This window comes from Phoxinus phoxinus (assembly GCF_949152265.1).
Source record: "Phoxinus phoxinus genome assembly, chromosome: 4".
Lineage (NCBI taxonomy): Eukaryota > Metazoa > Chordata > Actinopteri > Cypriniformes > Leuciscidae > Phoxinus > Phoxinus phoxinus.
The window spans coordinates 11,181,516-11,209,218 of record NC_136879.1 but is presented as its reverse complement, the minus strand read 5'-3'; the positions used below and the strand labels follow the sequence as shown (position 1 = coordinate 11,209,218).

The window sequence follows — 27,703 nt, the reverse complement described above, 5'->3', positions numbered from 1 at the left end:
GCTCACAGCAATGTCTGTGCATGTATTAGCAGTAGCAAGTCTCTGAAGTACTTGCTCTGGAGCAGCAGCAGTGTAGCAGATCAAACCCGCCAAGACCAGATACATTAACATTGCCATATCCATTACCATGCCAATCTCTATTACCATACCAATCTCCCGAGAGTTATCATGACCAAATTAATGCTTCACTTTGTGCCTTCAGACTCTCCTTACCCTTGCAATAAACAATTGTTCCATCAAATACGACAGTGCATCTGTGTGGCAAGCGTGCTAATGAGGATAACTATATTTGGTTTGTCGTTTTTGAGCTTTATTTTCTTGACTATGCTACGGCTTTATGATCTGGGATTTTAGAGAAGAAAAGATGGGAGATAGAACAGATGTTTTAGAAAAGAGGTGTACAGCCTTGTGTTTTTCTTAACACTGTGTGTGTCAGGTTGGAGATGTCACATCGCTGTAGAAACTCGGTGGACAGATGTCTATATTATTCAGTAATGTGATGAAGCTGATTACCTTGTTAACTCCAGTGTCTAAGTGCATGTGTGCCGTTTGCAAATGAAGTGCTTGTTTCTCCCTCCTTCTCAATTCCTCTTTGATACTGTTTTTATTCGGTGCCAGCACCATCTTTTTACATGCTGCCATGACAGATGCCATGGCATTGTCCAATTGCAGTGTTGGCAGCAAGAATATTTCCATGAGCCGTTTCAATACCTCCTGCCCTGCACATTGTGCTCTAACCAATGGAGCTCTGCCTCAGAAGAAGAAAAACTGCAAGTTTGAAAGCGAATTGTCATTCCATACAGACATTTTTATATTTCATTGTGATTATTTAAATAAAATTGAGTGACGATGTAAAGAGAGTACTGTATGTCTGTGTCCAGCCACTGTCTTTTTCCTGCTGTACATTATCTTCTTCCTTACAACCAGAAGTCTTTTTTTTTTATTCAAAATTGTGGCTTTGAAAATAAATGTGTTTTCGATCAGAATGGTCTGAGGCCCAGTGAAAGTGTAATCTATCATTTCCTTTTGTGACTGTATTCAAATCCCAAATAATGATTTTATCAGTTTTATATTCTCCTAATGATAGTTCTTAACAAAATTAGTTATCTTTGAAAAAAAATAAAGTTTTCAACCAAACATCAAGGTTGATAGCCAGTTGTAACTGAGAGTGGGTCTAGGGAAGGTTCATTCACAGCCCAACACCGACGGACGTCGCTCAAATGCCTCTGGGTGCAATTGGATAGACCTAAAACCAATCAGAGCGATCGTCATCGTGTAAAGCCCGCCTCAACGTTTGTGATTAGTTGCCTCGATTTGGAAAAATTGGAAATGGGCTCTTGGCCAGACAGACTTGCAGAGTAAATCTCAATTTTGCCGGAAGTTCCTCAGGGTTTTCCCAGGCTACAAGGTTGAAGGACTTTCCAACAATATATTTATATATTTTTACAATTATATATTTTGTACCATCTTGTAAGTATTGCAAGTTTATATGATACTGATTTTGACTTCCATTGCTCATTTCCCTCGTGGTTTGTTATACAATGGTATCCCTTGAAATAATTTGATATGGTATTTTAGGAAGAGTTTGTTCTGGATAACAGGAAATAGTTAAATATCAGTGAAAAATAATTGTAATTGCTAGTCACCCTTATTAGTTACTAGTCACCAATTATTCACACTAACTTAAAGGAACACGCCACCGTTTTTTGAAATAGGGGTTATTCCCCGTCCCCCCTACATTTAGATAGGTGGGCAAACACATTTTTGTCTCAGTGCATTTATTGTCTTAGTCCGGCAGCGCCGCCGCTAGCATAATGAATGGAATCCTTTGTTGCTGGATATCATGTCGTGAGTAAAAGTGATAAAAAAAATAAAAAAACCTTACTTATTGTGGCCTGCGTATTCACAACGATTACAAATAGCAATGCAGATTAAGACTAGGTGATTTATTCCAAAATATTGTTTATTCTCTGTCATGTCATTCCAGACACGTATGACTTGGAACACAAACAAATTATGTTCTTAGGAATGTTCATACAGCATAATCGCTCCAAAAAGGTAAACTAAAAATTAATTTTTATTGCACTGAAAATCTTCAGTATAGAAAAAATACTAAAACTACACATTTTCTCAATTTTAGTTGGGTGAACTCAAGTGTCAAATCAGGTGCAACTATGATCTGTCCTGTGACAGATGGGAAACTTCAGTCAGAGCCATTTTCTTCGTTTCAGCGCTGGTGTAGTTAATGCGTTGGCCTTTGTAGGACAGTCAACTCTAATTCAAGCTTACATACTGTCAAACCTGTTGCCTCACAATGTGTTTTGTCAAATTGGGCGCAAATCATTGAAAGCACTTTATTTTTATTTTTTTTAGCTCGACAGCCCCAATTCCCACACAATTTAGTTTTATGGAAAGGACCAGTGAGAGCATTCTTTAAAATATTTCCATTTGTGTTATCTTAAGCCAACAATCACTTACACAGTCACATGTCCCGTTATCTGAGTCCTCTTGCGTAAAGCTAGTTGAACAAATGTGAGTTTCAGAGAGTAGGTTTGGAGTTGACCAAACCAAACATATTCAACCTGGTTTCAACAGTCTCACTTACTATGCTTGCTATAAATGTTCTCTGTCACCTTAGGGTTTCATCCAGGGTTTTTGATTAACACTGGAGTGTGTGACATCTGAAGCGAACATCCAATCACAAGAAACATGCAGAGCGTCAGTTTGATTCACTTCTTTCGAGAGCCATGCAATTCACTTCTCGGCCGAAGAATAAGAAAGTCATTCTACTATAAATAAATAAATGAACACATTTAAAGGCAGGAAGAAACACCACTGCTGCAGTGAAGGTTTGAGAAAGAAAATATCTGACTATCAATGCAAGTACATCAACTGAATTCATTTAGTTAATAAATTAATTAAAGCTTTATTTATATTTATTTATAATTGTATATAATCATTAAGCTTTTATGTATATATTTTTAATAATTTAAATTAAAAGCATACTTTTTTTTGCCAAAATATAATTGCTTGTGTGTAATGCTTCAAGTGTATAATCTAGTCATATATAATTAATGTCAAATTAATATAATAAATTAGTAAGGTGATGTAATAAAAAATCTGTCCGATTTTCACAGTAAAATTATTTCACTGTGAACTGCTTTAATTTTGCACTTGACACCCTAGGGCCCGATCATACACCCGGTGCTATGCAGCGCCAGGCGTGATGCAAGTGTTTTTTGCTAGTTTCAGCCCGACGCAGTTATCATTTCTACGTCCTGCACCACGTTGTTTAAATGGCAAATACATTTGCGCCCATGGGCTGCTGGTCTGAAAACGAGTTGTGTTCAGGCGCATCTATTTTGAGGAACTGAAATAGACTGAAACCTGGTCAAAAGTCAATGGAGCCGGTTTTCTTTTTTGTTATTTAAAGAGTGCGTTAGTAATGTGTGCCTATAGACGGGTACACAACTACACTTTGTTCTGTAGATGGTCTGTTTGCGCACTTTAACATCGCGCACGAGCAGATCCGTTTCCTCGCTAGAGAAGCGTTCAGTTTTTCTGCTTGCAAATTCCACTATGTAAATAGCGAATCCGCCGTGGCGCGAGCGCAACTGGCTTTTAAAGGGAATGGCACATGAGACTCTGATTGGTTTATTGCACGTTACACCCAAAACACACCCATTACTCATTAAGAGAATAGAGACAACCCTTTTAGACCAGCGCAGAGCATTTTTCCACGTCGTTAAACTAGCAAAAGTGGATTCGGACACAACCTAAGTGCACTTGCGCCATGCACTTTAGACCATGCGCTTAGGTCGTTAAAATAGGGTCCCTATACTTAATATTTGGTAGCACAGCCTTTGGGTAAAATAACTGCAATCAAGCACTATAACATTGGAGAGCTTCTTGCACCTCCGTACAGCTGTTTTTCTTACCCCTCTTGTGCAAACTGCTTCAGTCCTCCCATCTTAGATGGGTGCCTTCTCATAACTGCTGTTTTAGATCTGGACTCATTGCTGCAGAACAGTCCAGTGTGTGTCCTGGACTATTGTTGGGTGCGTTTTGAAGTGTGTTTGGTGTCATTGTCCTGCTTGAAGACCCATGACCTTCGATGACGTCTATGCTTTCTGACACTGCATCCAACCTTGTGTTACAAAACACATTGGGATTCACCATGCACATGCTAAAGGCAGCAGAGCCGCCTCTAGGGATGGTCTTGTTTTCTGTGAAAGCTTAATTTAGTTTTAAACTTCTTCACAACATTATGTACAATGGAAACCGGAACATTACAGTCTCAAATTGTGGACTATTTGAAACTGTGTCAACATTTTTGCTCGAGACTACGTCACTTTTTCTCAAAACATATTGAATTTTGGTTTGCAATCTCTAACACAGAATCAAACTTTCTCCACAGTAGCCATGTAGCGTGAGTTACAAGAGAGAGCCAGAAAATTTCTAAACAATTTTTGGATTGTTCACCAAAAACAATCCACTTTCTTGAGACTGATAAACAAGAGTTTGCTCAGACTAAACCCAAACTTACCGGGGCAGCCACAGAAAGCGGCTTCATGCAACAGGCCATAACACGTTTTCTTATTGAAAAAAAAAAATATTATTGTGGCACAATCCAGACTGTTGGCGTAGTTCATTATTTAATATGTTAGAGTAACAGTTTAATACTTTCATGTAGGTATTGGTAAGTTCTTTTAATATGTATTAATAATATAACAGGCTCACTGATGCAAGGAAAAGCAACTTATGCAGGAGCCTGAGGGCAGAATATAAAGTTAATGTCAGATAACACTGCAATTATGCACTGTGGTGTATTAGCCTAGTTTTCACTGTTCGCAAAAATCATGTTGTTAAAGCAATGAGTCTTTTTAGTAGGCTGATTAAACTCAACTCAATCTTTATTTATGAAGCACTTTCAAAACTACCAAAGTGTTGTACAGAGAGTTTTTTTTTTTTACATAAAACATTGTATAAACGCAAAAAAAAAAAATCTAAAAATCAACTAACCTAAATCATAATATTGATTTTTCAAAGTCATCAAAAAGGTAGTATTTTAAAAGTAGTCAGTAAGACTTGCTCTGTATACAATTTCCTTTGAAGTCCTATGATTTCCTCAAACAATATGTGTGATTTTCATGGCAACTGCTCTTCAAGCAAAGTTATCATATGGATTTGTATTATATTGGTTTGGAAAGACACAAGGGTGTGTAAATAATGACATAAGTTTGAATTTTTTGATTAAATGTTCCTTTAAACTGACAGTTTGTCCAATAGTTAAAATTTGGTCTTATTTACTCACACTAATTTATTTAAAAAAAAAGAGAGAGAGAGAGAGAGAGAGATAAAGGCTACAGTCAAATGTATTCTTCAAAATATCTCCGTGGAAACACTTTACAATAATGTCCAATTAGTTGACGACAGTTAATGCATTAACTAACAATGACCAATACAGTTGTTACCATATTTATTTATCTTTGTTAACATTTGTTCTTAAAAATATGTTCATTGTAGCTCAGGTCCATTAAATAATAATAACAGATACAACTTATGATTTGAATTTTAAAATAACATTAACTAAGATTAATAAATACTTTAGGAGTATTTTTCAGTTAGGTGATAAAGTTAACAAATGGAAACTCTCTGTAAAGTGTGACGATCTTTTTTTTGTTCTAAAAGAGAAAGCCACAATGACAAGAGGGTGATCGAACCAAATTTTTATTTTTAGGTGAACTAGTATTCATTTTTAAACTCTAATCTGGCTCTTGAACAGTCGTCTGCCACGGAAAGAGCATCTCTGACCACACGCTGCCCTCTATTCCTCATGAAAACAGAAGAAAGCTCCAGTCTTGTGTTCGGAGCCGATCGTGGCAGAGTTGCCATCTAACCCTCCAGTCTTTCTTTCTCTTCTTTTGTGTCCTATGAAGAGTTTTCCTGGTTTTTAATGGATTTTGAATCTCTGCTGTGCTAGGATTATGCTAAGAGCCCAGTTTTGTTATTTATAAATCTCTCTATCCCACCCTCTCTGTTTCTCTCTCTCTGTCTCCCTTTTTAGGGACTTGAGCTCTAAAAGAAGGGAGGTTTTGATCTGATTAAAGACTGACTGGCCAGCCTTTGCTATTATCAACCTACTTATGCTGAAATGTGATGGTGGCAGCCTTACCAGCACACTGTGTGTGTGTGTGTGTGTGTGTGTGTGTGTGTGTGTGTGTGTGTGTGTGTGTGTGTGTGTGTGTGTGTGTGTGTGTGTGTGTGTGTGTGTGTGTGTGTGTGTGTGTGTGTGTGTGTGCGCGCCTGCCCCTCCTCTCTGAACAGTTTAACAGAGAAATCAAAAGGGCCAGCAGTGCTATACACTCAGGAACACAATTTCAATTTCAATTCAGTGCCGCTGCTAAGTACGTGATATGGAGATGACAATCAACCTCCTTGTCCTCCATTTTATTGCACAGCCAAGTCTATCACTCTGCCACACTCTCCTCGGCTCTCCTGTCATTTCCCTGCCACGCAGGAAGCCAGAGAGACAGGAAGAGACATTGATGAGTGGATCATATGGATGAAGGATGCATCTCTCCATTATCATCATCTCCTTTAATAAACCCACCATAGTTTTTTTTAATCAGGCATTGGACAACATATGAGCACTCACTGACACATTTGATGATGCATAATGTGACTTGCTTGATCTTGAACTTTTCTTTCTCAGTCCGTCTTCTCTTTTTAAATGACAACCTTAAGGGGTCTTTTTTTATTTTTATATATATAATTTTTTTTTTTATTGTATTGTTTAAAAAAAAGTCTAACATCCGTAATACATCACCATTTTCTGGACTAAAATGCTCAGTTTTGCAGCCGTTTGCCCTCTGAAATACCTTGATTTTTACCACAAGCATCTCAATTAAATCCACATTAACAAACTTAAAAAAGCTCCTAATTCACACATGAGAGAACACATTCATATATCGCTATTTACAAAAAAATAAAATAATTTGACCATAAAATATTTTTATTGGTAATTAATTAAATAATTAAGATGGTCACTTCACCAAATTGTTGTAAATTGAACAAAACCTCACAGGTTTCATAATTGTCAATTTCACCAGATTCCAAATGTATAACTGAAGTTAACCAAATGTAAAATTAATAACAAATTGAAACTACAATAAGTATATCCAACCTTACCCAGATACATAGTACACTCACGTTAAGCGCTATGTATTATTATATAGCAAATCTCTTCTACTTGATTGTCTATTTATAATTTAAAAGAAATGTGAACTATATTATTGCCAAGTGAAGTGATATATTAAAAGTTGGATACAAATACATCCTACTTTACCTACTCACGTAAAGTACTATATAGCAAATATTGGCTGCTTGATTGTTATTATTGTTGCAAAATAAATGTAAACTATATTATCGCCCAGCTCTTTGTTTAAAGTTAGATATGTATGTGTCCAACTTTATCCACATACAATGCAGTACACTCAAAATATATTATAAAGCAGATCTCGATTGCTTATATCGTCTTGATCTCGATTGCTTATATCGTCACTAAATATAAATTATAATCTGCCCGGCTCTAATCTACTTAATGCGACTAAGCCATGAAGATATAAATATATTTTAAACATTAACATGATATTCTGTGAAGCTGCTTTGAAACAATTTGTATTGTGAAAAGTGCTATATAAATTTGACTTAACTTGACTTAAAACAGTTCAGATGAAATTAATCTGGCAAATGTTGATGTGTTCAGATGTAAAGTCCAGATTAATAAGAGCATAACCATTCAGTAAATGTGTTGAGATTTATGTGGTATTTGGAGTGAATTTTACTGACAAATATCTGAAAATCTACATCTATATATGTGTATATATATATATATATATATATAAAGGCATTTTTAAAACATGCCCATAGTCCATAGTCCAAAATCACCATGACTCTATCTGGTTAAAAACTCTATCTGAAAAACAGCCCAGTTTATAACTACTTTTTTGGGCCAATGTAGATCACATTTAAAGCTCATAAACAGCTGCGTATCATCTTGACCCCGGGCCACCGCTGATCGAACCAGTGCTCTGTGCAAAATAGCCGCTTTCCAGGGGTCACCTTCGGTTGAAATGCCCCCGCAGAAATGATATGGTGCCCTCCTTAGGATACGCCGGAGACTGCTTTGACCTGTCTGCAGACACCTGTAAGACACTGGCGGGTTAAAATGGGCCAGAACAAAACCACTGCCTACTAAAGTTGTACATTAATGCATCGGTGTTGAGCGCTGGGCTAAAAGCTTGACCTCTGCTTTTCACCAACTTTTCAAAATACAGGAAGATTTTGTTTTGGAGGCCTGACGGAAAAGAAACGCTCATTACCAGAACTGAACTTCAGCTCCGGAGGCTTCCTAAAGCTCAGCGATTGTAGACACTGTAAAGACTGTAATGATGACGTCGATTTTACCATCATAAAAAAAGACGTCATACTTACAGGATGTCATTTTCTGGAGCAAGTTGGTCCAAATAAACTGTGAACTGACCGTCTTTAATGGATAAGTATTTTGTAAATCCAATTTAGTCCTCATGGAGATTTGAAAAGCAATGGTCAACATGTTATACTGCTGGTCATTTTAACCACTGACTCTTCACATCCTCATCCTTTGGAAGTGTTTACAAAGAGAATTAGCTTTTGCAGCGGAGAAAACAGCGTCTTCTCGACATATACGCAGCAGCAGCTACAGCAGTTGAGGACGGGTCGAAGTGAACATTGTTCGCGATGAAGACCATAGGCGGGCATTAGGCAAATGTGTTACCCAGTGACATGCAGCCGTCACGGAAGTGGGATTCGAATTACTGACGACTCGTTTAGGCGGTTCAGAGTCGATTCTTTCTTTCTTTTGAGAGACGATAACTTTATTTATCGTGCACTTTCGACTTCACAACTGAACACATCGTGGACATTCACGGATAGCTGTATTACACACTGCATTGGCACTTTAATTAATTCTGTCATGCCTGTGCAGAAGACAAGATGATGGACAGAGAGAGAGAGATGGAGAACAGGGTCTTTCAGAGGAAAAGGATAATAACACATGGATACAATGCAGTTGGGAATGAACACACACTCAGAGAGACGTCAGTCAGGGCCTCTTGAATTTGACAGATTGGTCAGACGTTTCCTATTTGGCACTATTGACCTGTAAGCAAATGGCTGGCATTGCATCGAGCTCTGTTAACACTTTGACTTGTTTGTCCTCTTTTACTTAATTAAGTCGAGATAAATAATGACCTCTTTACGGGAAGCCATGCAGAGGGAACATTTTTTTTCCCGTCCTTCATGCTGACTCCTCGTTCATTGACCGATTTCCTCTTTATTACCTTTATTTCTCTCTCTTTCCTTTTTATTTCAGTCGCTTTACAATTTTAAAGGTGAAGTGTAGGAAGTGCACTGCAGTTCCTGTCCAATTCAAATTTGGATAATTTGAAATAATTGGTCACCCAAAATATTTGCTTTCCCTTGTGTCATTCTAAACCTAAGGAGCCCCACATGTCAAAAATATATGTATTCTATACATATATTGGCCACAAATTACCAATTCGTTCCCACCTCTTACTAATCCGTTATCATGTTTCACTAATTCATTCCCTCGTTTTACTAAATCCTGGCCACGTTGTAATATTTTGTTCCCTTATTTTAGTTAAATCAAAAAGAGTTTGCTAAACTTGCCCACAATTTACTAAAATGATAAGCCATAAACTCAATTGGATAAATCTAAAACTTAGTCCTCCTGTGGTGAAAATCAAGCTTTTAATGTTGTTTATATGTCTATGTGATGTTTTTAAGTTTTAAAACAAACCATTTGTAAATTCAACACCATTGCTAAATATTTTCTCCGTAAAACTGCAGTGAACCAAAGACAGTCTCAAAAACACGGTGTTTCTGACGTCACAAACTACCGAACTAACCAATCAGATCAACGTGTGATCGTCAACCAGATCTCTGAGCTGAGTGAGTGAGTGGAGGCGGGGCTCATTAGCATATTCACACTGTGTATACTAAATGAGGCAAGGTTGTAGAGTTACATTCAAGATATTTTAAGGCATGAACAAACTTTTAAATATGTAATTTTGGTGATCAAAGATTAGTTTTAAGGGATAAAATGATTTACTCCAGGGGGGACATTTAAACACTATTCAAAACTGAATTATTTAATTCAAATTGTTCCAAAACATTTTTACTAAAAAATCCCAAGTTTTGAAATGTGTTCTTTTTGAAAATTTTGTTAGGTTTGGTATTATTATAGACAACTGACCAGTGCGTATATCCTCCACTGTTGTGCACTAGCCAGTGTTTTGGCTGGAGTAGGTTTATGTTTATTAAGATCATTATAAGCTAATATGTAGGATTTATAGCTCAAGGTCAACACTGATCTTGTTTCATCTTCCACAACTGTCCATTTAAACAATATAAAACGCTTCATGACATGCTTCTCTCGCACACAAATTGTAAACCGGCCAAACAACCCCTGACACATTTTCAATATTATTACATTAAACCGAGTTTGATTGATAATGTAATATTGGGCTAAGGCAAAACATCGATCATGGCAAGTATATTAATTATTTAATATTGCACTGTAATTCAGAAATCGATGCCAGCATGTTCAGGGCGTCCGGAGAGAGGGAGGGAATGAGAGGGATGGGAGATCTGTGCTCCCCGCAGACCTGCAGGAAATGGACAACATCTGTAGAGGAAAAAAACAATGAAGCTAAAAAAAAAATGAAAAGGTGAAGATGTACCAGTTCAATAAAAATATATATTCATTTGCCAATAATGTCTTCCTGTGTCTGCACTCAGCAGTGTTGTGATTCGGTTTGAAGGTTATAATTGAATTGGGATGTTTTTTTCTTCAGCACAGACGTTTGCCACAGAGAGAGACAGATACAATTAGAAGAATACAGTCATCTAGCCATAGACAGGGGAAGCTGCTAAATGACCAAAAAAAAAAAAAAAACGGAGGGGGTGCAAAGATAATAAGCACTTGTGAAATTGGATAAGTGATTATAAAAAGAAAACAGAATTAGTGTGATGAGGGGAAAGGAAAGGGAGTGATATTGTCTCTTTCGTGAGTAATTGTTTTCTGCTAATTGTTCTTATTAAAGGATTACAGGTTGCTGTCACCACGGTAACTTGTTTTTAGCCAGTGCCCCAAACCCCTGACTTGTGTGTCTCAACAATGACCTGTTTGTGTGTCACATGATGATGTGTGTTAGCTTGCACTGGTCTTTCTGTGCTGAGATGCAGATGTTCCCCCAGAGAAGCAATCCTCAGGAAGAGACAGAGTTTCTGTAGGAAGCAGTGAATCGCTCCTGGAGAAGGAGGGATAGATGGAGAGATGTGCTGGGACATTAGAGGGAAGAGGGGGAAGAGTGGGTATCACATGGGGTTTTGTGTCCCTGACCACTGGAGCCATTTCTGGGCTGCCATAGGCTAGTGAACGTCCTGGTTACAAACTATGCTGCTTCGTCTCTCTCTTGTCTTTTTACCTCCTCGTTACACACACACACACACACACACACACACACACACACACACACACACGGTATGTAGAGGCTGTCCTTTTCTGCCCAATGGTCTATTTTCAAGTAAAAAATAAATAAATAAACGTACTATTGCTTACTTATATTGTACTCTCATTATAAAAAAAACACAACAATACTGTAGAATTTTGGGTTAGACTTTATTTTATGGTGTAATTGTTACAGTGTAATAAAACAAAACAAAAAACATGCCTCTTAATACTCCATGTTTGGGGTCTCTGCAATTTCCAGTCTGTCTATTGACACTGAGCAGAGAAATAAAGAAGAAAAAGAGGCACAATAAACACAATGGACCCTTTTCATGGACTGTGATGATGCGTTTTCGCAAATCTAGTAAAGTTTTTCACATGTAATACACATTTATAATGCTAAATATTATGCTATTTAACTTTTTCATATGGCAAAAATGCTGCTCCAAGAGTGTTTCTACTACAACAGCTGAGGGAGTGACGGCAGCTTTGACATCTTTCTCTCTTCTGGCCAACGTACTCAATCTCTCTGTATTTTACAGATCGTTTTCTTATGCTTTCGGAGCAAATGTAAATGCAAAAATGATATTTGCTGTCATCTCCCATTCCCCGCTATATAGAAGTTTATGACGACATTAAGTTTATGCTCACCAAGGCTGCATTTTTTTTATTCATCGAAATTTACCCAATTATGACGACTTTTGCTTCTGAGAACCACAGAAATTTGCTCTTTTTTTTCCATCACAGTTGCAAAAAAAAAAAACGGTAATATTATGAAACATTATTATAGTTTTAAACAAATGGTTTTAATTGTGATATTTTTTTTTAATGTAATTTGTTCATGTAATGGCATCGCTGAATGTTCAGCATCATTACTCCAGTGTTCAGTGTCACATGATCCTTCAGAGATCATTCTAATATTGATTTTGGTGCTCATTTATTATTATCGATGTTGAAAACCGTTATGCTGCTTAATATATTATTTTTTAGGATTCTTTAATTAGAATAAAAAAAAAACATTTGATATGAAGTAAACTTTTGAACAATAGTGTACATATATATACTGTATATATGTATTTTTTGTTGTTGTTGTTGTTGTAAATATTATGTGCTAGTTCAAGTCAGTGAATTGTATGGTGTAACTGTTGTCAGAGTATAAACAAACAAATGGACAATTAAACTACAGTCGCTGATAGTGCACAGTAAAGCAGAGTTTTAGCACACAGAAGACTAAATGGGACATGTCTAGTATTTTCAGTCAGCTTTTGAGACATGAGAACATTGAGTTCATTGAAAAGAACTGACTGTTTAGTCCTTCCATTGTAAAGATATGGCAAAAACAAACCAAAAAAAAAACCTCAATACCATATTGCATATTTGTCAGGTAAACCGATCCAGCGACACACTCAGCATGAATCCTGCGAAGTATTTCTGTCCCATACTTTGAGCATGTATATTAATGAATTAATGAGCCACAATGAATGGTTATTTAATGTAAACACACCCACACATTATCTGTGTGCCTCATTATTCCCATGAAGACCAGCTGTCTTTAACCGCTGTCATTTTTGATTTCCACTCTTTTCACTTGTATTGTGTCATCGTTTTAAAAGAGGTATAAGAGCCCTTTTGAAATCTCTTTCCCTCGTGGAACTGGGTACACCGTTAAAAACCGGGATTATGGGTGAACCGTGAGAGGTGGGGAAGTGAGTGGGAGCACAGGGTGAGGAGACGCTTGGTGTCTTTGCGTTATTTACACTCAAGCAAATTTGTTCTTCTGTTGCAGGGAAACTGGAAACATCAAAGCTGGATTAGAACATCTGGTAAGTTGTGCTTCTTTCCCCCTTCAGTGTTTCCTGAAACTTTGATATCTGCATCCGAAGTGAATGTTTAGCAATTGCCTTGGAATACCAGAGAGGTCTTTCTCTGACTCCCACTCGATTGCCTGGGTTTTCATAACTTTTATGTCCCATTCAATTTTTTTTTACATTTCCTCTATAATTTTAGCTTTTGTCTTTTTACTATAAAAGGTGTTGCTTGTTAGTTCCCCACCTGAGTTGAGTCAGTTGGGCAATTCAGAAAAAGTAAACACAAATTCACCAGTGGATTGTGTATCCAGTATCCTTTGATTTGTGTCCTCAAGCTGTTGAGTTTTCAGTTGAATGTACAGTTCACACACTCATGTCGAGCACACATTACGTCTGAACACATCTGGAGAGATCACAGTGTCTTCCCACTTCTACCGTCCTGCCTCCCTCTCTCTGGATGTAGGGCGTGCTGTTGGCCCTTAAAATGAGCCCTAGGGAGGGTTTAAAAATGTAACGTCCAACATTTCCTGGGTTTTCTGCAGCCTTTCTAATACAGGGTCAGAGTGCCATGCACTGGAGTTAAAGGGATGCTTTTCTCCTCCTGGGTGGAATTGAGTTTCCATTTCTATTTTTTTTTTCTAAGGGATGAATAATGGAGAGAGGTCACAGCGGGGTCCTGACTCTCTGAATGTACACTCACCTCCCTGAGCTCCACACCCTGCATATTAAACGCACGCCTGGCCCTTTAAGGGTCACTCTACACACCTGACCTTACTCCTTATCAATTATCATGCTTATATTCTAAAATCAAATCTTTATCACATATTCCCGCTCATTCCTTCTCAAGATCTCTCACTGTTAGTCCTGTTCAGAAGAAGCACTGGGATTAGTGTTTGTATGGGACATCATCATCAGTGTCATGTGGTGCATGGGGTGGCTAGTGTAGCCTGACCTATAATTTTGTGGACAAGCATAGATACTGTGTCCTCTTCACTATTAAAGGTGCAGTTAGAGATTTCTGCGAAACTATGTTGAAAGTGGATCAGACACCACAATAAACTTGTAGCCAATCAGCAGTAGGGGCGTGTCCACTCATGATGGAGATGAGAGAGAGTGAGCCAATCAGCAGTAGGGGCGTGTCCACTCATGATGGAGATGAGAGAGAGTGAGCCAATCAGCAGTAGGGCCGTGTCCACTCATGATGGGGAGGAGAGAGAGTCAGCCAATCAGCAGTAGGGGGCGTGTCCACTCATGATGGGGAGGAGAGAGAGTCAGCCAATCAGCAGTAGGGGCGTGTCCACTCATGATGGAGATGAGAGTGAGCCAATCAGCAGTAGGGGCGTGTCCACTCATGATGGAGATGAGAGTCAGCCAATCAGCAGTAGGGCCGTGTCCACTCATGATGGAGATGAGAGAGAGTGAGCCAATCAGCAGTAGGGGTGTGTCCACTCATGATGGGGAGGAGAGAGAGTCAGCCAATCAGCAGTAGGGGCGTGTCCACTCATGATGGAGATGAGAGAGAGTGAGCCAATCAGCAGTAGGGGTGTGTCCACTCATGATGGGGAGGAGAGAGAGTCAGCCAATCAGCAGTAGGGGCGTGTCCACTCATGATGGAGATGAGAGAGAGTGAGCCAATCAGCAGTAGGGGGCGTGTCCACTCATGATGGGTGAGGAGAAACAGTTTAAAATAGTGTTACCAATTATTATTGCCATTGTTATCATTTAGTTTTTGAATTGCACACTAGACCCCTTTTCAGTTAGTAAACATTGTGACATTTTTTTTTGTGTGGGCGGAGCTTAGGTGGAAGGAGAAACGATTCCCCTGGCCACTTCACTAACGCTACCGTAGCTTGCAAGTTGTGTTAGCTTGTTTTTTTAACAATGACTGGAGAAAATCCAATTTTGTCTGAATATATAAAATCACAAATGGTCCGGAATATGCTTGTTATTTGGGAAAGTTAACTTTAATGCACTGAGCCAGATTGGCCGACCAGTACACACTAACCCATGTGATAATGATCTGATGAGTTGAATCAGGTGTGTTTGATTAGGGAGACAAAGAAAAACGTGCAGTGTTGGGTAGTGCTGTGTTGAAAAAATCGATTCACCAATTCTAAATCGATTTTCATATTAATTTCTAAAGATCGATCCGTAACTCAGAGGATCGATTTAATAACAGGCCTACATTTTCCCCATAAACACACTGAGACACGGCGACCGGCGGCGCTGCTAATGCGGTTTCTCTGAATCCAGGAATGAATCGTTCACATAGCGCGTTTTTTGCGCGTGCAAATTCGTTTTCCAGGCGCGCCTCTGTTCATGGTTGCATAGCAACGGCAGACGCAAAGGGAAAGCACGCGCTTGTTGAGAGGAGAAAGCAGTGCAAACTCGTGCAAACTGCGCTCTCCATGATGACGACGACGAGGAAGTATCATCAAATAATTAATTGATTTCTAGCCCTTGCATTAGCTTTACTACTAGATATATTAATTGAGATGAGAAATAAAAAGCCGCCCTGTACAGCTATGATCAGCTGTTCGGCCGAGCTTTCCATGTTGTTACGGAAAGGCCGTAACAGGCTTGTTTTTGTCACATGACCTGTTGAGATGCATTGAAGTGCTTCTCACTGAATTTGCACGCGCATAAAACGCGATATGTGAACGGCCCCTAAAGTGGTATCGTGTGCGGTTCGTTGTATCTAGTTTAAAAGGCCTTTTAAATATGAACGCAGTTTTGGATTAAATAAAAGGACAGTCAATTAAGTCAAATAAAACCCGTTTTATCTCCTGTTTAGTTGGTAACACTACATTAAGACACCATTCATTAACATTAATGCCTTATCTAACATCAACACATTGAGTGAACAATACATTTTTACAACATTAATGTATGTTTGTGAATGTTATTTAATACAAACACTTGATTGTTCATGAACAGTTAAAACTTTTGATTTTAAAAATATAAGATCGGATCAGATCGGATCGAATCGAATCGAATAATGATAATCGATTCAAGATCTTGAGAATCGGAATCGAATCGATTCTTGAAATTTGAATCGATACCCAGCACTAGTGTTGGGGGTCCTTCAGGACAGGGTTGAAAAACACTGCGCTAACTCAATGGAGGGACGATCTGACAGGATTACCTCCACTGCACTTATGACAACTGTAGAAAAGGAGACGACACAAACAGTTTCCTTTGTTTAGTCTCTGGCCGTTAGCTAGCAGTCACTGCAAGTTGTATACCTATAAAAGTTAGCTAACTTATACTCAACAAATTAGCATTATGTGTGAAATCACTTAACTTTTCCCCCAGTTTCTGATGGTATCTCTAGGTGGGCATGCATAGGAAATATTTAGACGGGTAACCAAACCATAATCCATATCAACAAAAGACAATAGTTTATTGATATGAAGTGTGCGCTGCAACCGTGAGTATTTTTGATGATCGTTTCTATCCACACCGCTTTTTTGTTGCGTTTAACCACAGTAGGCTCGCTACGATAATCAGTGTTGACTGTGTTACCGGTGTTCAGAAGCAACACCAGTAACATCACTTGCCCACCGCATCACCGTCGATTTCATTTTCTTTTCTTTTTTATATAAAATCAGTTAGTTCAGTTAGAGAATAGACACTATTAAACTGAATGTGTCTGCTTAATAAACCATGAGCCGAATGAGAATCGCTAGATTTATCTCGACAGATCAGCAGCAGGAGACAGATTTCATTTGTCATGAGAGTGAGGAGCTGACTGACAAGATAGGGAAATATTTGGTGTCAAAGCGAAATCTAAAAACACCTATTTAAGCGAATTTGTAATTGTACTGTTTTGTTGTTGTGTTGTTTGGAGCGAGCAGAACAGAGAGGAAGCGTTTTCGACTCATTCCTTTGGAAAAACTCTCGTTCTGTTCTGCTCGCTCCGCGCCCGTGGACACGTGTGGCTGTGCGCATTTTAGTTTCGCTTTCAAATGAGCGCCAATTCGGCGGTGGCGGATTGCTTGAATTGTAAGTTCATTAGACTATTATTCTTCATGTAAAACACAACAACAACACAGTGCTGCTCCGCACCATTATGAATGCCCGTGCGGATGTGCGCATTTTACTTTTGCCTTAAAATTAGCGATTTATAAAAAAAAACACGTCACGCGTCGAAAAACCGGTGGGAAAATATCTTCACCGTCACATCCCTAAACCACAACTGTCGTCTGTTTTTTTTGTCAGGCAAAATGCGAGAAGGTTCGACTATTTATTTATTTTCTAGAGTCCATTTTAGACATTCTACTCACTATAAGTAACTTTGCAGCTACATGTCAACTAACTCTCATTAGAGTATTACTAGACTGCAGTAGACTGGTATGGTTATGATCAGGTGTTAGGTGTTAGGATAATAAGTTGACTTGTAGTTGCCAAGTTACTTATAGTCAGTAGAGTGTCTGTTGGGGGACCAACACAACACAAGTTTTAGCAGATATTAAGCAGACAGTCTACTAATCCTCTAATGACAGTTAGTTGACATGTAGTTGCAAAGTTACTTATAGTTAGTAGAATGTCTAAAGTGGACTATCGAAATAAAGTGTTACCTTCTTATTTAGCCGACTATAAATATTAATAGCTGACAAACTGATTTGTATTAGCCGCCTCCAGTTTTTCCTTTGTTTTGCCTCCAGCTTACAGCGTGACGTAATAGTGATGCCGGCACAAAAGTGGTCTATAGAGTCATATCTTTCAAATAACGTAACGCTAGTATCCTGTTAATGAAATCAGCCGTAATCCACAAGGCACCAATGGCATTTTTTCCAGAGAATGAACAATTTGTACAGATTTTTGACTGCGTCACAGGTTAATGTGCAATTAACTTGTCTTCATTTGGGGAGAGCGATGGACAGATGTAGAGGGAACAGAGGATGAAAGGAAAGATTGTGCCGGACTGATTTGACAGAGGAGAGAGTGAAAGGGGAGGAGAGTTTATGAGCGCATCCATTGATCTACAGCTGTATAAAAGGCACAGTGAATTATTGAAAAGAAGATTACATGCATAACCCTCTTGAATCAATATGTCTGTTTGAAAAGGGTCTCTGTACAATGTGCCAATCCTGAAGAGAAGAGACACTATCAAGATTCATTCTGAGACTTCAACTTTTAAAACTTCTTTCAGCAATAGGTTTAAATGAGAATTAAATAGCATGTGTACTCTCACAAATGCACAACGCATATAAACGTTATTATTTCAAACTGCATTTCCATTAAAGGTTTTTTTTTTTTGTGAGGAAAGGTTTAGCACTGAATGTTTACTGATCCAGCTGTTACAAATGCTAAATTTGTTGATGCAATCTTTTTTTTTTTATCGTTAGCAAAAATAATTTGTGCCAATACTTTTCATTGAGAAAATGAGCTTTAATGCAGCTACTGTAGTTTTGGCAGGACACTTAAGCCAAAAAGTAGATTTGGGTTTATTGACATATAGGGTGTGTGTACAGTGTGCGTGATATGAATTGCGTCATCATCACAGTATGTGTGTATGCCTTAAAGTATTCTTTAGACTTTACAAAATTAAATTATAGTGTTGTTCCCATCAAAGCACTGATAAAAGTAATTGGACTTGTGTAATGGCCTGGATGAATCAATATTCAGAAAATTGTTTACTGTATCATTATTTTTTATGGTACCATAAACTGTATTTTGCTTAGTTGAATGAGCCAGATTATTTTGGGGCAGTCTTTGTCAAACCACAAGTGTCTTTGACACAATTTTTAAAGGGCTGATTAAAGATTGGTGGTATTTGCAAGATTTTCACCGTACTCATCTTTTTTATGACCACTTAAATATTCAATTTAATTTGTCTGACCCATGGGCTTCGTCACATAAAGGAAGTTGCATCCTGTCAGATGTCCAACTACTCCATTTTATTTCCATAATATAATAATTTGTGTTTACAAAACTTGTGTATTTCAAAAACATAAAATGCTAGCTTTGAAATTAGCCTCAACACAATACAGGCGTTTAAAACGGCATCTCCACTGAATTTTATTTGAGATTTGATTATCGTTGAGACATGTACAATGTCATTCTTACTAAAGGAAATTTTGAAATTTTGAAATTAAAATTTAACAGTGCTATTTGTGTTTTGTAAAACATGCAGATGCGTGAGTCTACCAGTGTTCAGCTGTAGGTTTCCTGAAAAATTTGAATATGTGAATATTGTCCCTGAGAATTTATTGTTGCCTCTATAAAAGCTTGTAGATTGCATCCTGCTCGTCAGACACCAGGTGCCGCAATATTTTATTAAGATTTGTGCCGGCGAGCAGCAAGTATACACCTCCCCTAAAGCCATACGCATTTACCCAGTAAACATGAGCCATAAACAGCCCCATATTTACAAGCCTCAGATCTACCAATGTTGAAAGATGGCAAACTTTACAAAGTCTAGATGGAGGCAACTTGGTAAAAGTTTCCGTTGCTGCTTTTAATCTTGTGTTGCTTACCATTAGCTCCAAAAATACCAGTTACCGAAACGTAACTATATTCTTACAACATATTCAAGAAGATCTTTGTAATTTTGCTGAATGGGGAACACTGTTGTGTTCAGATGGCAGATTTAATTTAACCTTGTTTCTTTGTGGGACTTTTAATGGTTGTGCTTATTATCTTTGTGTGGGAAAACTGAGGCTGTTTATTTGTTTTTCTGTGTTATTTATTGCTCAATTGTTCCTCTATCTCTCTACTAGTATTTTTCTGTCTTAAGAGAGGCCTGAATCTATCTAGACGGCTAAATAATCACAGTAAAAACGTGACTCTTCATAACTTTGTGCATTCATTGACGTATCCGCCGTGCCTCCCTCTGTTTATCGTGATGATAGGTAATATGTGTTGTATTGGCTCATTTCTATCTAGTCTTAACTTCCTTAATCTCATGTCCATCCGCTTTAAAAACGAAGAAATGATATTTAAAAATGATTTCCCCTATGGGTTTTCGCTTTTGAGGCCTTGTTTATATTTAATGAATTATGTATGTTTCACATTAGGACAAGCGATTGCGAGAAACGGCTCTGTTTTGGCTCCGCCAGATCTTCTGGTGCTTAATAATAGATTTATCCCATAACATCATCAAAAGCACCTGTCTCTCTCTCACAGAACGAGGGAAGATCAGGGCTTGAGAAATCAATAGAGTGTCAGAGAGTCTGCAGCGTCCAGCACCCATGATCCGTCTCGCTCCCTCGCTCCCGTGTTTGCCAGTAATTTGATTGTGGGATAAAGAGGTGATCTGACAACACCTCAGCAAGTGTCAGCTAAATGAAAGCCGAGGAGCTGCGCGAGGATAATTTGCTAGCAGATTTACATGCTTATTACACTAATGATTTCATCAGATTGGAGGTGTCTGGGAGTCTGCCACGGGCCTCCGTCTTCCTCCATTTGTGAAATAAGCGGCTTTGCTAAATGATGGAGTCATCAGGCTGACCTTTAACCTGACGCCTGCCCAAACATAATTGCATGTCATACTGATAGAGGGGACGCGCGCAGCTTTCATATCCCGCTGCTTTATCTCGTTCTCTCTTAAGATCCTCTGCTCTTTGCATAGATCTCGCAACAAAACAACAACAACAAAGAAATATTGCATATCCATTTCCAAATGATGCTGTTGAATTTAGTGCGAGATATATATATAAATATATATCACGGTGGGCGAACTGGTCCCTTACTGTATACATATTATCTAAATGGTATCTCTGAATGTCAAGGGCATAAAGGAAATTAAATCGGAAAGTGCAGATAGAGCAAAGGCGATTTTATCTCCTGATGATTGCAGTTTTGATAGGTATTCCAGTGAATTTCATTTTCTCCGGATGGTGAGGAGATGAGTTAGCCGCCACATTTGTTCATTTTTCTTCTACATGATTTATGTGAGTTGAGTGTGAGCCCAACGCCCAGCCTTCTCCGGCTGTAACACACACACACTCACTAATACACACACACACACACACAAACACACGTGCATGTCAAAAAAAGTCTATTAATACAATTGCCTTTCATTTTGGCCCGGCGTGCGTGTGTGTGTGTGTGCGTGTGCGTGTGTGTGTGTGTGTGTGTGTGTGTGTGTGTGTGTGTGTGGGGGGGGGGGGGGGTGAATTGTGTGTTTGTAGGCGAGGACCGCCGCGGTTAAACCTCTGTCATCACTCACGCTTGTTTACATTCTAAATACGTAATGAAATCTTGTTGGCAATAATCAAGGAAATAAAAGTTTGGGGAAATTGTAAAAGTGGTGAAGTTTGAGAAATGAGCGTCAGGCGGCTAAATAACATTTTGGGGCAGGAAAGCTTATTATTATGCAGCGGCAGTGCCTACTGTAGACACAAAGATGAACAGCCTCTGCTTTCCTAAATGCTGTTAGCGCCGTCCTGAAGTATGGCACATTGTAAAAAAGGCCTCCGATTTCATATTGAGATTATATTTAAAAAAGATATCCATACACAACATTATATTTTATAGACGCCCGGCACAGAACTCCTGATATGCAGTATTTGTTATAAATATATAAATAAACATATTGCACTGGAGCCCATCTCTACCCTGATCTTATAGACCTGGATATTAAAAACTGAATATTGCATTTTCTAGGGGGATCCTGTAACGTAATGCTGCAGTCTTTATTTATTTATTTATTTTTGGGTTAAGGAATGGGGCAGAGGTTGGAAATAACAAATGAAAAATGACTATCAATGAGGATGAAGAAGTCAGATGAGATGAGATGAGTACAGTAATGAGTAATGGAATAAACTAGATATATATTGCCGTTCAGAAGTTTGGGGTCGTAAGATGTTTTTTTTTTTTTAAAGAAGTCTCTTCTGCTCACCAAGGCATCAAAAATACTGTAAAAACTGTAATATTGGAAAATATTATTACAATTTTAAATAACTGTTTTCTATGTGAATATATTTTAAAATGTAATTTATTCCTGTGATCAAAGCTGAATGTCCATTCTCCAGTGTCACATGATCCTCCAGAAATCAGGACATTTCTGATTATTATCAATTTTGAAAACAGTTTCGGTGCTTCATATTTTTGTGGAACCTGTCATACTTTTTTTTAAGATTCTTTGAAGAATAGAAAGTAAAAAAAAACTGCTTTAATTTGAGACAATGGTAAAGCCTTTTACCGTCACATTTGATTAACTTTTGATCCAAACGTGTGTGTGTGTGTGTGTGTGTGTGTGTGTGTGCGCTTCTTTTTATTTAAAAGGTAACTTTCATGGCTTGTTTTCCACCGTGCCTTGCTTGTTTATAAGGATGTAAAAAGGTTTGTTTTTACTGTACAGGGTGTTTGGGAGAGTAATCCGTTACTGTGATGATCCAATATATATATACATGTTGTTACTCAGTTTTTTACTCAAGGACACAGAAGTGTTCGGGATTCGTAGTCGTATTGCAGACCGATTGCTTCTTGTTAAGTCTAAACGTTGACTGTTCGAAATTTTATGGAAATGAAAACAGGGAACAAATGCAAATATCAGTACTCGAGATTGATGGAAAACAGAATCCCAGTGCAGCAAATTAAGATTCCCAACCCCCGTCCTTCGAAAAACAAAAAAATGTCATACTGCTAATGTTTTGTCTAAACACCTACTGAAGTGTGTGTGTAAACTGTGCCGGACAGCAGAGCTCTAGGTGAACACCACAGACCGACAGCGAGTGAAGCAGAGGCCGCTGAGCAGCGTGAACGTGGAGCTCTGGGTGCGCTAATTGAGATAATTGGTTTGGCTCAGTGTGTGTGTGTGTGTGTGGGGGGAGATAGAGACGGCTGCAGGACCGTGGGATCAGTGGGACTCTAAAGCCATGAAGCCTGGACTCATCATTTCTCTGCTACACAAGCGAGCTCAGAGCTCAAACACATTTAGTTTGTGAGAAGCCGGAACAATCCCGATTGGACTACATTTATCACACGTTCAGTTTTACCATCGGAAAAACCCTGTTACTCAACCGATGATCTGTCGGCCTGATGAGTGAGGCTGCATAATGTGTTGGTCACCGCAATATCAGCCAATATCACATTTGTTCATTTATTTATATCACTTTATCAATATTGGTGATTTATTTTAATTTAAACTGTACCGATCCTAGTTTGGAATAATTAAGATTACTCCAGTCTTCAGTGTCACATGATCCTTCAAAAATCATTCTAATATGCTGATTTGGTGCTCAGTTATTATTGGAGTTCAATTGGTATTATCAATGTTGTAAACCTGCTTGATATTTTTGTGTAAAATGTGATATATTTTTCAGGATTCTTTAATGAATAGAAAGTTAAAAAGAACCGTATTTATTTGAGATACTTTCTTTTTGTATAAATGTCTTTACTGTCACTTTTGATCAATTTAATGCCTCCCTGCTTGCATATCCCAACAGTTTCAACATTGATGATGATCAGAAGTGTTTCTTGAGCAGCAAATCATCACATTAGAATGCTTTCTGAAGGATCACGTGACACTATTAAAGGGATAGTGCGCATCAACTTTCCTCCTCACCTATGACCTTTTTTCTTCTGTCCTTTTCTTCATACAGTGAAAGTCAATGGGTCCCAACATTGTAGAAGAAAGAAATATTGATATTAAATAACAAGAGGATGATTAAATATGGGCAGAATTGTATTTTTTGTAAAGCGATCTCTTCTCTTTAGGCTGGACTGTTAAGAAAGTGAGGGCAGAGCTTCTAAAAAAAACGTGTCTTCTAGTTTTCCGGAGATCCTCTAAACATCGGTGATATTCTGCTTGCCACACGTTTACCTCAGGTTGTTCTCGATCATGATGTAAGCTCCCGCATTAACCGGTCAGTTCTGTTAGTTAGGATGTGGGTTATAACTAGATCGGATGGTATTCCAGATGTGGGCGTCAGACAGTGTTTTGTAGCTTATTTGTATTATATCTGTGTCAAATTTTATCAGCTCTCTCTTATTGCTCAGCGTTTGCCAGAATGAGGCCTGTCTCATAATTTGACAAACTTATCTAATTATTAATCCGCCACCCATTTGTCATCCTTTGAAACTAATTATATTTTTCTTCATATTGACGCTCGTCCCCCCCCCCAGCCCCCCTTTATATGTTTTCCTTTTTTTCTTTTCCTCGCTTGTCTAAACACTTGGTGGTGTAATATCACCGGACACTTGCCTCAGGGTCACTTTAAACAAATGCAAATGCAATGGTATAAATTTCATAATAAACTGTAACTAAGATGATTGCGCCGGCAGCTATTATCCCTCCGTTTAAGAGGTGTGATCCGTCTGTTCTTCCGCCTGGTTATTGCGGCATGACTGGATGTTATTGTAATGGCTGAGAGAATAGAGGATGGCTTTGAATGGGAGGAGAGGGGGTTTATCTGAACATTCAATAATCCTTCCTTTATTTCTGTCTGCTTGATTGATGCCCTGAAACAGTCTGATATGCTTCTGATAACAATATAAAGGAGGGAGGGAAGAGACGAGCATGCTCAAAACACCACAGAGAAGAGGAGCCTGTGTTTTTCTAAAAGTTATCGAAAGCGAGGTGTCAAAAACAAGCCGATTTCCAAGAAGAGCTTGATGCGTTTGTCATGGAAGACACAGTGGAGTGACAGTTTTACATTAAAGCGGGTCATTATATTTCCCTGTCATCACCCCAAATGACATTTTTAGAAAGTGACACCTTTACAGTTTGATAAATCAAATTTATGCTGAATAATGTGCGTTAGTGCTGTCAGCGACACCCACATCCTGCGATGAGCTACGGCGAGCCTTGCAGGATCCACATTTAAATTTCATCCTATTAGCATTTAATTTCTCTGTAATCCTACACACCTTCATAACACCAACACACACCAGGCTTTCCCGCGTTCGAGAGCAATCTATAGCCCTTTATAACTTCCTTCCCTCATCATTCTTCTTTCTTGACAATTAAGAGGGTGGAATCTAATAGTGGAGGTATTGGAATTACATCCAGAGCCACTGCGAAATCTCAACCTGTTTAGCCCTCGTGCGCATGTTTACACACACACACACACACACACACACACGATCTGCTGGGATTTATTGTCATTTGTACATGACTAAAGATGTGATCATGAGGAAATGATTCTCTTTTTTTTAAGCCCTGCCCTGCCGCTGCTTTCTGAACGGCTCACATTGGTTGTGTGTACTGTTTGACTATGAAGGTTGGAGTTGTGTTTTATTATCTAGTTTCCTCTGTTTTTTTCCAGACACCTGCAGAACAGGCCAAAGCTCGACTCCAGCTGGTGCTTCAAGCTGCAGGTACCAGTCCATCTCTCAGTTCTCTGCTCATGTGGTCAGTTATTACCTGAATTACACTGCATTTGTTCAAATGTGCAGCATACAGCTCAATTCTGTGCTACTGAACGTCCATTTCTAGTGTAAATGAACCGAAAACTGGAAACATCTTTTTCTTGACTCATTATTTAATTGAACTGCCGATAGTCTCTCAATTGACCACTCAACCATGATAACAGTTCGGTGTAGCCTTAAAACATTTTAAACATTAGTGTTCTGCTTCACATACTGCAGTACACTTAGGAAAAGAGTAGTACATACTGTGTAGGAAACCGCATGCAAAATATGCCAACACAATATTGCACCTTATAATACAATTGCCAACTACATACATGCATACGTAATCCATCAGTTTTCTGCCTTTAACTGGATAGTAAATAAATGTATTATATTATATTATGTTATATTATATTAAAACATTGCATTACATTACATTACATTATATGATATGATATTATTTTTCTTTAGGAGTTTTTCATGAAATTCACAATGCTGTAAATGCTAGTCAGCAGAAATGAAAACCACTGCTTTTGAGTCAACATGAAGAATTCAGATAATTACATTTGTTGACCATACGGTTCAAAAACGTTGTAAACAGAAACCTAAGTGAAACCCTAAATTTAACCATGGTTTACATCGACAATGACCTTTTAATGTGTGCCAAAGTTCTCAACTTTTTATTACCATTTGTGTCTATGAGACCAGAGACGGTATACTGTATAGCAGAGACGGGACACTTGTTTTACAGTGAATGGGAGGAATGGAAAGTCCCAATATGGCGGCTCTAGTAAACGAAGTCCCACCTTCCAAATAAAAGACCCATTCACATTCAGCCTTTGCTTGGATGACAGTTTAAACAAATGTGAGCTTGGAAAGCAGTTCCAAACAGTTTTGTTTACATGTTAGTTGTTTTTTTGTCTCAGTTAGATAGGATCATAATCTGTAAAGTCTGGGGTCACTCGTCAACATTTCCGGGTCCAAGCGTTCTATAAGATGCCAAAAGCAAACAACTAACGGTGCTAATGCAAGATCAGGATCTTAACCGCCATACCGAGATCTCAGTCGGCCATACAGCGATCCATCCTTTCTGAATCTGTAAAACACCGGTGTCCGGGACGCCATGAGCCCAGAGACTGTAGTGTACACTGAGTTTAGTAAAGCTATGTGTGCTCTGAGTAAATACTGCTCATAAACGATTTCTCTGATAGTATTCTCACTCGAAATAAGTGGAAGCTTGGACCCGGAAACAGCTTTACTCGCGTCATGACTCATGACTGCAAAATGACTGCAAAAGTCATCAAATTCATTGCTTATAAAGAGTGCGAATCCTGAATTCTTCATTTGAATCCTTATTTTAATTTGAATTATATTGCCACTCTTAGTTTGTGTGAATAAAAAAAGTTTGAAAAAAGCAGCCGTCACTATGACAGAAGTACCAGAAATATATTCTCCTCCAGTATGAGGGCCTTTGAGGGTCCTTGGAGTCATCGAGGTGTCACCGGCTGTAAAAGACTGAAATGTGTAAAACGTGCGCTCATTGATACAATCCAGTCGGCCTGCCATTTTATATCTATCATTTTTCCTGGCTGGAGGCTTCAGTAAATATTTAGTTTTATACATAGGTTTACATTTCAACTATATTTAATGGTGCAACGCTGAAATATGTGGAAGTGTGTAAACTGTTACTGTGCTCATGTAGCCTACATTCAGGCTGAGTTGCACAACTGGCCCCAGATCTTGTCCAGAGTAATAGAGAAATATAAGCAGGATCACAATGAGGTAATGAGTAAGAAGAAGGATAGACCAGTTGCTGTTGCAGTTTTCTGTGTGTGAAGAGGTCATTCAAGACACAGAGCGGGGGGAGAATACTCATGACTAAGCTAAAGTGACATACTTTTTAAGATAAAAGAGTCCTAAGCTATTTCAACAGCAGCACATGTGTGTCTTTCAGTCCAGAACGCACTCTCAACATGTTCTGTTTCATCCTTTCATCCCTCTGCGCTTTCTTTTGTGG

The 27,703-nt window shown here is 38.5% G+C and overlaps 1 protein-coding gene across 3 annotated transcripts in view; it reads left to right on the top strand.

Annotated features, from left to right (window-relative positions):
• The window catches only part of rsrc1 (arginine/serine-rich coiled-coil 1), a 143,367-nt gene that overhangs the window by 50,419 nt on the left and 65,245 nt on the right, over nucleotides 1-27,703 (top strand). For all 3 annotated transcript variants that reach the window (XR_013797399.1, XR_013797400.1, XM_079610940.1), the window contains exons 5-6: nucleotides 13,362-13,398; nucleotides 25,602-25,653. Coding sequence is in view for 1 of the 3 variants with exons in the window: in XM_079610940.1 (XP_079467066.1) it covers nucleotides 13,362-13,398; nucleotides 25,602-25,653 (89 nt within the window). In the remaining 2 variants the exon portion in view is untranslated. The remainder of the gene's footprint in view (nucleotides 1-13,361; nucleotides 13,399-25,601; nucleotides 25,654-27,703) is intronic.